At 42.0% G+C, this 12,263-nt stretch overlaps 1 protein-coding gene across 2 annotated transcripts in view; it reads left to right on the top strand.

Annotated features, from left to right (window-relative positions):
* xrn2 (5'-3' exoribonuclease 2) overlaps positions 1-12,263 on the top strand; it is a 41,023-nt gene that overhangs the window by 15,018 nt on the left and 13,742 nt on the right. For both annotated transcript variants that reach the window (XM_083790296.1, XM_083790295.1), the window contains 10 exons: positions 710-845; positions 4,475-4,582; positions 5,409-5,498; positions 5,614-5,686; positions 6,140-6,223; positions 6,601-6,701; positions 7,233-7,312; positions 7,850-7,906; positions 8,120-8,188; positions 8,447-8,590. In XM_083790296.1, the coding sequence (XP_083646422.1) occupies positions 710-845; positions 4,475-4,582; positions 5,409-5,498; positions 5,614-5,686; positions 6,140-6,223; positions 6,601-6,701; positions 7,233-7,312; positions 7,850-7,906; positions 8,120-8,188; positions 8,447-8,590 (942 nt within the window). The remainder of the gene's footprint in view (positions 1-709; positions 846-4,474; positions 4,583-5,408; positions 5,499-5,613; positions 5,687-6,139; positions 6,224-6,600; positions 6,702-7,232; positions 7,313-7,849; positions 7,907-8,119; positions 8,189-8,446; positions 8,591-12,263) is intronic.

Here is a 12,263-nt window from a genome sequence, read left to right as displayed (position 1 = left end):
TTCGTTCATAGGGCTTTCATGATCATGAAATTTCAGTTGATGATTGTCACACAAGTCATTGTGATTAATGATTTTAATTGTCTTTTTTGGCATTGACGGTTTGGACATAAATAATACAAATTACATTTCATTTTTTGTCCTTTGACAAATTTCTGTTATTGGATATGACAAATAATGTAAATATTATAGTTATTTTGGGCAACCGTTTGAAAATGTATAAGAACATTTCTCAACATGGAAATGATTCTCACAATTGTATGCAAAGTCATATTGTGAGTATCTCAAATAACAGCGATTATGGACATGAGCTTCAAATGCAACACATGGTAAACTTTGGCTCGGAACTTGGCGTGCTCTATTTCCCTCCACCAAAAATAGCTGATCTACAAGATTAGTGAGCTGAGCTTGTAGATCAGCAATCCCCCCACCCCCCCAAGAACTGGGCGTTCAAGTACTTGATGTAAATAAATAAAAACTGTTCTTATCCCACAAAGACCCCGTAGTAACCCTTGAGGACTCCCTGTTGAATGATATAGGGAAAAGGCACGGATAATGATGTTTTGCAGGTTATGGGAGGAGGGCTGGAAGCGGCGATATTATAAGACGTGTTGTTGTGCTGGTGGTGTTTCACAGGTTATTTCACATGTTATGGGAGGAGGCCTGAAGCAGTAATATTATAATGTTTTGTTGTGCCGGTGGTGTTTTGCAGGTTATGGGAGGAGGGCTGGAAGCAGCGATATTATAAGACCAAGTTCGACGTGGAGCACACCGACGAGGAGTTCAAGCGCAAGGTGGTGAAGTCGTACGTGGAGGGTCTCTGCTGGGTGCTGCAGTACTACTACCAGGTCCGTTGGCCAGTCCCAGCCACACACTTTATTTATAGAGCACATTAAAGAAACGCATTTGGTTTAGGAGGCATTTGTAGAATAGGCCTCCTGTCTAGTCTCCCTCAAACTTTATTGTGCCAAGGAGACCTCCACGTTATGTATAATTAGATTGATAAATGACCGCAGAAACACAACAGTATAGACTCATTGATGATCAGAAACAGAACTGTCAGTCTGGGTTAAAAGCCAAGCAGCAAGTTCTTTTTCCAAACGTGATTTAAGACGAGCAAGGTTTGAAAGAGACTGGTCTTCAGATTTGTTTTTGGGACCACAAGATATATCACTAGTCTCAAGCCACAAGTGTAGAGTGCCACAATTCCACACTCCTTACAGTGACAAAGACCGTAAGGTCGAAACGTCGTAATTGCCTGCCTGTCTCTAAATAAAGTTTGGAGCATCTTGGGGTGAGTTGCGAGCCCATGCTTTCTTTTTACAGTACAGAATTCATTCTATATGTTGATCTGACCCCCCCCATGCCAAAGCGCCAGTGCTCACCGAGCAGTCTGCCGTCACCCAGGCGGATGCGTGCACGCGACCTTGGCGTTTTACTGGTATTAAAGTAAAGCTAGCTTTCCATTTTAACTTAAATGTTCCATTTGGTCCATGTGCCGCAAAGGGTTCTGTTTGGTTGTGAGCTCAGAGGGTTTCCCCACAGAGCCACTGTGTTGTATTTCTGAGTGTTCCCTGGGGTCTGTCAGTGTCAGACCCCCCAAAAAAAACCTTTTATTGTTGTAAAACAATGATCTTTTATCTCCAAATGGAATAATTAGCCCTGGGCCCTCTCCAGCAGAACCCTGGTGTATTAGGCATGAGTGTGTGTATTATGCTTGTGAGGCACAAATGTCCCCGCAAGTATAGTAGAATTTGAGAATTGTCCTCCGTTAAAAAAGAAAAAAAAGACATGCAGAGTTTACGGTTGTGAAATGATTCACGTTGGTTTACGCTTAGACATTTAGGAGTCAGGATTGGACTTGTGCCTGATCTCGAAGAGCATAACACGTCACAGCGTTGTGAGCCTGTTAACTTCTGCCATTTTTGGCTTTAGGGTTATTGTTTAAAAATGTTAAAGACATGGCATTCATAAAATAAAACTGTCCTAAAGTGTGTGTGATGTCCTCACACGTATAGAAATGCAGTGCAAAGTGTGTGTCTGTGGGTGACATTGGAGGATTTGTCTGCCGTAATTGGGCTGTGTGCGTAGCGATGGTGACTGTCGAGCCACATGCTCGCCAGTGGGTGGGCGGAGTCCCCCGAGATGCTGGGGGCGGTGTGGATGTCTCTGAATTAATGAATACTGTGAGGTCCTTCTCTTCAGGGGTGGGGGCTGGCAGGGGGGACAGGCGGGGACGTGTCTGCTCGCCTTTGTCGCACATTCCCGCTTCCCCGATGAGCTCGAGCTTTAAAAGCCACATCGCTCACGAAACGGAAGCGATGGCGCCTTCCACCAAAGACCACCGCCACAGTGGTGTTTTACTGTATCTGTGGACTTGAGAAAAAAGTTGCAAACTCGCAAAAAAAGTTACTTTTGCTTTGTTACAAGTCTCACATTAACCCATTTAGACCTGACCTTCTACAAAATGACTTCTAAATCATGACAGTTTTCTGAAAAACCCTATGTTTCTGTCAGTGGTGCTCAAACTATTTCATGTCAAGGACCCCAAAAATTGTATGTATGTATTTTTCCTCCGACCCCCATGTCAAAATATGATGTTTCAGGGACCCACCAGAAGCAAAAACTTGAGTAAAACACAGATTGTTGTTCTCATGTCCGTGAAAAACTAAATGCATGTATTTATATTAGCGAGATGACAGATAATTTACAACAAAGTACATAGACTTGGCTGGCACAAATTACATCATCTAAACGAACATTAAAGTCCAGTCCATAGACTTTGGCTGGGACGGGTAATTTATTTATATAGGCTCTAAACAAACTGGCTGGCCTATGCCGTCATTTGCGATAGGGGGTCCGTGGCCTGGTGCATATCAAACTGGGGGTCCTTGAAATGGAAAAAGATTGTAATTAATGTCTCCTGTGCAGAGTGCACACTTCACATTTTGGCCAGCGGGTGGTGCTAGAGGCAAGGTAATCTGGTCACTCAAATGGTTAGTGTTCATTATCTGCACTGCATGAATATTGGCAGTACTTGGTTGGAATCCAGTTGCTCCCCTGATGCTCTTGACACTTGACCCTGCTTATTCTGGTGACCCCCGTGGCCTTTCCTCTAGTGAAGTGATTCTCAACCTTGTGCCATTATAAGCACCCACCCAGTTTAACCCATTAAGACCTTGAGGCCGATTCTACAAATGCCTTCTAAATCAGTAGTTCTCACACTTTAAAGGTAGTGCAAGTGCTTTTCTTTGGTTTAAATAAGTGTTCAGTAACAGGAGTCTCCATGTCTCTCCAGCTTTTTTTTTATTAAACTGAAATACATTTTCAGAGACTGAAACTGGGATACCAATTTTATCCCATCAGAATAGAGAGCGCAGTCAGGATACAGATTAAATATGTAGAATTGTAAGTGATGAGACAAAGAATGAGCAGACAAAATTGGAACTGGCACACTATAAAGATTAAGCTCAGCCAATCTCCTGATTGGCTGACATTTTGTCTCCTACCTGAAAATGTATTTTCTGTTTATTAAAGAGCAGGAGAGACAGGGAGACCTCTATAGTCTATAGCAATAATTACTGAATATATTCAGAATATAGTGATTTAAACTTTATTTTGACCAAAAACATCACTTACTCTACTTTTTTTTTTTTTTTTTTTTAAGAAAAAACGAACTATAAAAGTAAATACTAGATGTACAAGCTTGTATATCGGCTCTTTTTAAATATCCAGAAGCAAACGGACCTGTAAAGGGTCCATTTGGTTCCATTTTGCCACTAAAGCAAAGATGTACGTGACACAAGATGTCTCTAAATCTAATGGCCAGACGGCCATGACATTTATCTGTCCAACACTTTGGTGCCAAACAAGATATCACAAAATCTACAAAGACGGGTCTTATGTTATATCCCTGCTTCTGTTAAGACTGAATTAAGTACATGTATTTCTTCCTCATATCTGGCCACTATGTAAACATTTATAAGTACAGCAGATCTTGGGGTTTGTAAGTCCTATCAAGCAGCCATGTTTTGTCCAATAGAGTCGACTCCTTTAGAGAGACTGAAGTACTCTGTCGGAGCTATTTAAATGTCAGCTGCCAACCTGGGATCTGGGATTGTATTTTTTAAGCTTCATGGTATAGAGGAACTTGTCTGATTTTAAAGGGCAAAGGGAAGAGTTTTAGATGGGCTCTGTCCTTTGTTTGCTCGCCAGTAATGTGACGGGGTCCATTTGGTTCCATTAGTACACTCAGGAGCTATGCTGGTCCTTGCAATTACAAAGTTTGAGAATCACCGGTATTGTAATTTTATATCGAACCTACTGATTCCAGAAACGGTTCCAAATGTGATGGAACATATTCCGATAACACTTACTGCACCTGTTTCAAGGCAATGATCCAGTCACAGGCGGATGCTTGCCAGTCCGTATCTATCCCATCATGCATCTGACCGTGTGTTTGTGTGCCTCCTGACAGGGCTGTGCTTCCTGGAAGTGGTACTTCCCGTTCCACTATGCTCCGTTCGCCTCCGACTTCAAAGACATCAAAGGACTGTTCACCGAGTTCGAGAAGGACACCAAACCGGTGAGAATCAACTTGTCTCATTTCATTAGCCATTTTGCTGCTTGCAGGTAATGGTTCTCGTGCATGTTCTGTTAAAGGGGCAAGTAAGTGTAAACAATGTGTTTGATTGAGGTAGCCAGTGTGCAAGCAGATGGTGGCCAACAGTATTGTCGATTTAGTAGATTTATGGCTCGCCTAAATCTAGGGTTTCTTGGCCCCTTAATGCAGGGGTTCTCGAACATTTTGTCTGGGGACCCCCGGAAATGCTTTGGCCGTGTCTCGCGACCCCCGCCCCCTCCCCACCCCCAATACAAACTGACTGCAAAAATAACCTTAATAATAGAGAAAATGTATCATAAATAAATACTGAAACCAGATATGATTGAGGAAAGTGTATCCATGTACTGTGTACCATGTAAACTCTTAATTTCCATTTTCCAGCCCTTCACTTGCAAAGAAAATAGTTTTTTTTCTTTTTGGCGTGCGACCCCCCCATAACCCCCCCCCCCCCCCCCCGACGAGGGGTCACGACCCACAGGTTGAGACCCCCTGCCTTAATCTACAGTATATGGGTAGTCAAATAACATAAAAAATATCCAAAATGTTGGTAAACGTTTTCAATTTCTTGTCAAACCCCCAAATTGACTTTGCTCGGCTGCCCGATGACAACACAAATATGGGGCTCTTTACTGAACTTTATTTGTTTATTTAGACGGGACAATGCATATTATAGGACATTAGATAAATGCAATGTAAATACACTAATTCTCATTCTCAGTTCCCAAAACAAGCAATTAAAAACATGCATACACAATCTAATCTTCTGCATGCCTGTTGATGTTCTCAGTTCAAACCCCTGGAGCAGCTGATGGGAGTGTTTCCTGCGGCCAGCGGCAACTTCCTGCCAGAAACATGGAGGACTCTCATGAACAGTCCGGTAAGTGACATGATGCTTGCCATGCACCACTGCCGTGCGACGCAGCATAACGTCGAGCATAAGAGCCTTAGCATTGTCTGCATTAAATATTTCCTGTAATCTTCCTGTCGACCAGGAGTCCTCGATCATTGACTTCTACCCCGATGACTTCGCCATCGATCTGAACGGCAAGAAATACGCCTGGCAGGGTAAGCTGTCCCCGTTTTACAGAGTGGGCTGGGCACCCAAAGTGGCACTACAGTGAAAGACTGCTTTTCTGCCCCCTCGGGTGGATATGTAACTATTGATTGTATAAAGCTATTTTTTGTTTCTGTTTTTTAAAGACAGGTAATTTTAAATGCTGGAAATTCTAATAGTCTGGAGGCAAACAAAATACATAAATGACATTTTAATAAATGTTTTATACTATGTAAATTGTATGTACAACATCTGTTTCTTCCACTCGTCATGATTCTTCAGTTACATTCTGCTACATGTACAGCCGTCTTTTATATATATATATATATATATATATATAGCTTCAATTTCAACTACTTCAGTAAGGCATCGTCGTACGATGAAGCATACGTTTTACGGTGAAGAGCTCAGTCTTGACGGGCATGATCTGTGGTCATTAGATGTGTTTTCCGTTGTGTTTGAAGGTGTGGCGTTGTTGCCGTTTGTGGACGAACGCAGGCTGAGAGCGGCCTTGGCTGACGTCTACCCAGACCTGAGCTCTGAAGAGTGTGAGTACACAGAGGGTGACACCTTGTTATATTATGGATTCCACAATGTTACCTCTGATTGGCATTGTTTTACTGAGTTTAAGGTTCGGTTTAGGCATAGTTTTACTGAGGTTATCATACCAGGAAGTTATGCGGGAATGCCTACTGAGTGGCAAAAAACTACTTTCTGGCCTTGACAGCCCATATATCCAAACAGAAAAGTCCTATTTGATGGCATTAAATTACATTAAACAACATTAAATTAACTTTGTCACTCACTTTGCCACTCGATCTGCCATTCACTTTATGCATGCGCATACCCTCTATAGCTCTGCTTCCAAGACAGCACTTGGTTCCGCTGTGACTCAGTGACGGAGGGCGTTTGTTTTGTGTTGCAGTGAGGAGGAACAGCCTGGGCAGTGACATGCTGTTTGTAGGGAAGAGCCACCCGCTGTGTGACTTCATCCAGGAGCTCTACCGCTCAGAGTCGTCTGAGGAGGTACAGAAAACAAGCGCACACAATTAGTGCTGCACGATTCTTGCTCAAATGTGAATCGCGATTTTCCTCGCATAAGAGTAACACATAAGAGTAACTCAAATTAATTGGACAGGCAACTGGTGCTGCATGATTCTTCACAATAATTCACAAAATGAAATTGCATAATCTAGATCGATTTATTGTGCAGCATTACACACAATGCTCTCCTTTCATGTCAATAAGATTTTGTGGTGCAACGGTAAATGGAACTAATCGTACTAATGCCTAACCTGAAGCCGATTCTACAAATGTCTTCTAAATAAGTAGTTCTTTAAAGAATTTTCAAAAACAGCAGATGCACAAGCTATAGCAGCACGAACTGGCACGCTGTGAGCTAACAGTGCTTTTACATCTGCTATTTTTGAGGAAAAGATTTTAAATTTCCAAATGCTCCTCCCCTTCAAAGTAGCGAAAATGGCCATTCAATGAGACCCATTGATCGGCCAGATTGGCTACAAGCTCACGCGGCGTGCATGTTTTTATCTCATCCAGGGAACGGAGATGTCACCGGAGCTGTGTCATGGCATCCAGGGCCTATTAAAGCTGGACCCAAAACCCATCCTGCCAGATAAGTAAGGAACACCCCCCTCTTCATCTTCTGTTTGCCTGTACATTTACTGCAAGTTCATGTCCTACAACACTGGTTCTCAACCCTTTCTGGATCAGGGCCCACTTGAAAGTGGATCATAGTAAGAAGAGCTGCCTGTATCCGGCGGCACCCAAGCGATACCACTTTTGGCCACAAGGTGGCAGTCAAAGTGTTAGAGAAAAAATGCCATGACATATTTTTTATCGATTTTTTTATTTTTTATTATAGATGTCTTCGTGTTTGTCCAATGATTTAGGCGGCCACTTGCATTACGGTTCACAGGTTGAGAACCGCTGTCCTCCAGGCTGGATTGTCCAGACACTGGGACTAATAACTGAGTTTTTTGCAAACCCTGAGGAAGACTATAATTGTCGAAACGTTGAATCCCTTTTAATAAACCTTTGCATCGTGGTGTAGATCTGTGCGGCCTCATCCTTTTCAACACTATTACCTGCCTTGGTAATCAACACAGGTGTGCGCTCCCTCCTTTGCCTGAAGTTTTGTTTCAACCTTCTTTCAGCCCCGTGGAGTCTCCTATTCCCCAGCTGCGTGACATCGCACAGAACAGTGCCATCGGGTAAACACTTTGATCTATATCTCAGTTGACAAATGTGTGTTTGTGTGAGAGAATGTGAAAGATGAAGATATAGAAATGGAGAGGTGTTTGCATGACATAAATAAGGCACGAGATGGCATGGCATATATTTGAGAGTTCACATGTAACAAAGAATGTATACTGGAAATATATTTGTAAAACATGTTTGATTTTTTTGATTTTCATTGTCCTCAGGGTTAGGTTCCAAGACCCGCAGTTTCCTCTTGGACATGTCTTCAAGGCTATTGTCCTCAAAGGAGCAAAGTAAGTAATTATAAATGTCATGTAATATGATATGTCCAAAACTTTTCAGGATTAAAAAATGGGAAAAGTAGCAGATCTTCATGCTCAAAATGTGTCTGAGCAAGTTTGAGCTTGCGGATCTGCTAACTCTTAATTACTTTATGAAAAAACACAAAACGTTAAGTATGCAGATCGGAGGTTTCTTCCCATCAGCAACAATATTCTGTGTCTAGTTAAGGCAGGCATTGATTTCACGTTGCTGTTTTTACCGTTGTTCAGGATGGCCGACAAGGTGTTGAAACCAGGGGACTGGGAGCGAGGGAACCAAGGAGGCAGAGGAGGAGGCAACTGGAGACCCCAGTTGGGTTTCAATTCCAACAGGAAGCAAGTCCACCTCGACCAATCAGGTTTCAGGGCTCTCGGGTAAGAGCGGAGTCACTCAACGTTCATAGTAGGGCTGACCTTCGATTACGTTTTCGATGATCGACGCTTCGATATAAATTTGTTTCGATCTTCAACGCTTCGAAACCCAACGGGGGGGGGGGGGGGGGGTGCGCGATGCGAGGCGCGCGAGGCGAGCAGTGACTCTTTGGTTTAAACAACGCTATAGCGGAGAGAAAGGCATGCTTGGATTGGTATCATTTATTTTAAACGATAAGCCTTTAGGGCTGACCAATGAACTATAGGCTTAAAATAAAACAGCGATATAGCTGCAGAAGATAGAGAGGAGCGCATATTGGATTGGTCTTTTATTTAACAATTAAACAGCGCCTGAAACAGGCATTACCTCTCCATCAAATAAAAATATATATAATCCAAACTCCTCTGTCAATTGTAAACGAACGGTAACATGAATGAACTCTTCAAGCCTGACACTGGTCAGAAATAAAATCAACCACGGTTAATTTGATTGATCATAAAGTTAATGTGACTGTGAGTGTGCGTATGGGAAAAAATATATAAACTTCACAGATTATAGATCACTTGGAATTATAACAATCTGTTGAGTATTGCCTGAATAATGCCACTAGTGAAATCCCATTTTTATCGACATGCGATGCCGATGGAGAAATCCCACATAGTTAAATTACCTCATAGTCATGCTGCATGCGCTGTTGGTCGATGAAGAATTATAATCGAGGTTTGTCAATCATATTATGGTTTATGGTTGAAAGTAAACCATAATAAGTAAACTTTAAGAAGAGATCTGCAGTCATTGTGCTGCAGACAGTGCAGAGCGCATGAGAGCAGCTCCGCTTGCTAATTGAGTTGACATTTGCGCAACTTCACTGCATGGCATTACAGTAATTAGTTATTTGCCAGCACCTGCTCCAATATAGGCCTAAATCAAACTTTATTTATATAGCACATTTAAAACAATAAAAGCTGACCAAAGTGCTGTAGGCCTACAGGCTAAAACAAGTGGAGCATCACCATCGGCGCACAAAAAAAAACATAATTAAAAGAAAAAACACAGGGCCCAGGCCGTAGCGTAACGGTCTGGGCACCGGACTGGTAATCCAGTCGCAGTGTGCCGCGGGTTCGACTCCCGGACCCGACACGGCCTTTACTGCATGTCATCCCCCCATCTCTCTCCCGTTTCCTGTCAGCCTACTGTCTGTCCCTTCAAAAATCAATAAAAGGCGTAAGCCGCAAAAAAGAAAAGAAAAAACACAGGCAAATAGGCTACATAATTACAATAATACGATCAGGTGCAATTAAATGCCAAAGAGAAAAGGTGTTTTGGTCTGGGTCTGTAGGAGCTGCTCTGCTGCATGGGAGTTCACAGTGATGGAACAGGTCAGTCTTCAGACAAGAAAAAAAAAAGATATTGCTGGCAACGGCAAAATCAATTCTCCGCATCGCCAAAATAAATCTATAGGCCTAGTTTCATTCGTGCCATTATACTCAGCCAATATGCACAACACAGCGCATGAGATTGCAGATCTTTGAATCTTCGGTGTGCGCACTCACCATGTGAATCCAAGCAGGTCCTCACAAGTATAATGTAGCCTACACCGCCAGGCTCCACAAGGTTCTCAGCGCAATGGCGTGTCGATAAAAGTTGAGATTTTATAGTGGCATTATTCAGGCAATACTCAACAGATTGTTATAATTCCATGTGATCTATAATCTGTGAAGTTTATATTTTCATTTGGGTGTAAGTAATGTTTTTATATGACTTATAAAACGTGGTAGCCTATATTTAATGTCCACTGAGCTGTGGTGCGCTTCCTTGTTTTTAACACGGGGAAAGAGGAGGCGTTGTGAGGTGCTGCGAGACGCAAGCATGGCTCGCGGACCAAATGGGGCCGTCTCGCGGACCAAAAGCGGCCGCTTTCTTTTAATGACTATTCGATTCAAAATTTAAAAATCGATTCCCGTGTGTATCGATTGAACGTCGATTAATCGATTTATTTGGGTCAGCCCTAGTTCATAGATCATCAGTTAGGCAAAGTACAGTCATTTATTGGTTCTGTCTTGGTCTGGTGATTCGGCGTGTAACAGGTTATCTAATTGATTTATTAAACTGTAACAAAATTTTACTTTTTATTTTTTTAATTGTAGCTCTACAAGCTCACAACAGCACAATGCGATGTAGCGTGTAGATTGGCTATTTAGGATATTCTTTCACAACCATTGTATCACGAAGTCTGGGCTTAAGTGTTTTCTGTCTCTTTTTGCATGCCGATGTACATAGATATATATCAATGGAATAATCAATAGATGCTACTGGTGGTGATACTACCGGTAATGTGATTACTTTGGTGGTGATGTTCTATTGTGAAGATGCCGGACCACCTGTAGGCCAGGCATTAAAGCCCAAACCACACCAAAGGACAAAATGTTTTTTTTAAGGTAAAACCACACCAATGAAACTTGTTGAGTTGCATTGGTGTGCTTGACCTTTAAAAAAAAGTTGTGACCCGACCCTTTGATGTGGTTTGGGGAATAATAATAAGGCAATAAACCGCTATTACCCAACCTAATATTAGCATATGACAACCAACCAACCTCATGATATCTATCATAACTATAGCACATGGCAGAGTCCATTTTGGAATTAACTGGCACTGAAATTAACTTGCGTCAAGTGTGGAAATAATTAACACATAAACGTGACTGGCAAATCCTGTTTGATGCTGCAGAGTTAGAATGCACCAAGACACTAATGTACTCCCACCAGGTGTCACTGCATTGTGTGGGAAATGTATGGAAAATCAATCTTATGAATAGAGATGCACTATGAAAAAATGAAAAACGTTGTCTGCTCCAACCCTGAAATTGTTTATGAACATAAAATTACATTTTTGCTGTCAAAAGGCATATAAAAAGAGTTTAAGAAGTGACTTGAAAGTGTGCTTTTTAAAATGATAGGATCTGTTGCGAGTGTGTAAATACTCATTGTCTCTGCTGAGCTGTCATGGTTGATGAGGATCTTAAGCTCTTTAGTCCAAAATGCTGATATTCTGCTCAAACGGGTAAAAGGGAACATCTGGCCTCGTCCCACTATCACATGTTGGGAGGATTGATTTATGGAAGGAATCTCAATTTGTTCCTCTTTGTATTCTTTCCTCAAGCCTGTCTTTAACTCAAGAGATTTCAACTAGTTACTGGGTCTGTGGATTACAGACGTACAGTGACTTGGTGCATTTATAGTTGGTTATGTCGGTGGACTACTCCCATTCAACAGCACCAGATGCAGAGAGGAGAACATAAGCCTAATTTATGCCTCATTCCATATCGATATTCCAAAATCGTTTTTTTTTTTTTTTTTGCCCCGATTTCCGATAAAAATGATTATCGTTATCGGTGACGGGTGCAGTACTTAGATTAGACTAGTCATTTGTTTAGACCAGTCATTAGTCCTACAACTACAACCTATCTCAAACCCTAACCTCCCACGGGGCAGCACACCTAAACCTAACCTTAACCCATGTCTAACCAATGACTAGTCTAAACTAAGTATGCACCCCACCGGGGACGATATATCGTCCAAGCTGATAATCCGTCGATCCCTACTTTTATTTATAATGCACTTTACATTTGTGAGAATCTCAAAGTGCTACGGTGGTAAGCAAATGCATGCAATAAA

The sequence above is a fragment of the Protomyctophum parallelum genome (assembly GCF_964188405.1).
Source record: "Protomyctophum parallelum genome assembly, chromosome: 19".
Classification (NCBI taxonomy): Eukaryota; Metazoa; Chordata; class Actinopteri; order Myctophiformes; family Myctophidae; genus Protomyctophum; species Protomyctophum parallelum.
The sequence above is the reverse complement of the archived record's forward strand: the minus strand, read 5'-3'. Positions and strand labels throughout refer to the sequence as shown.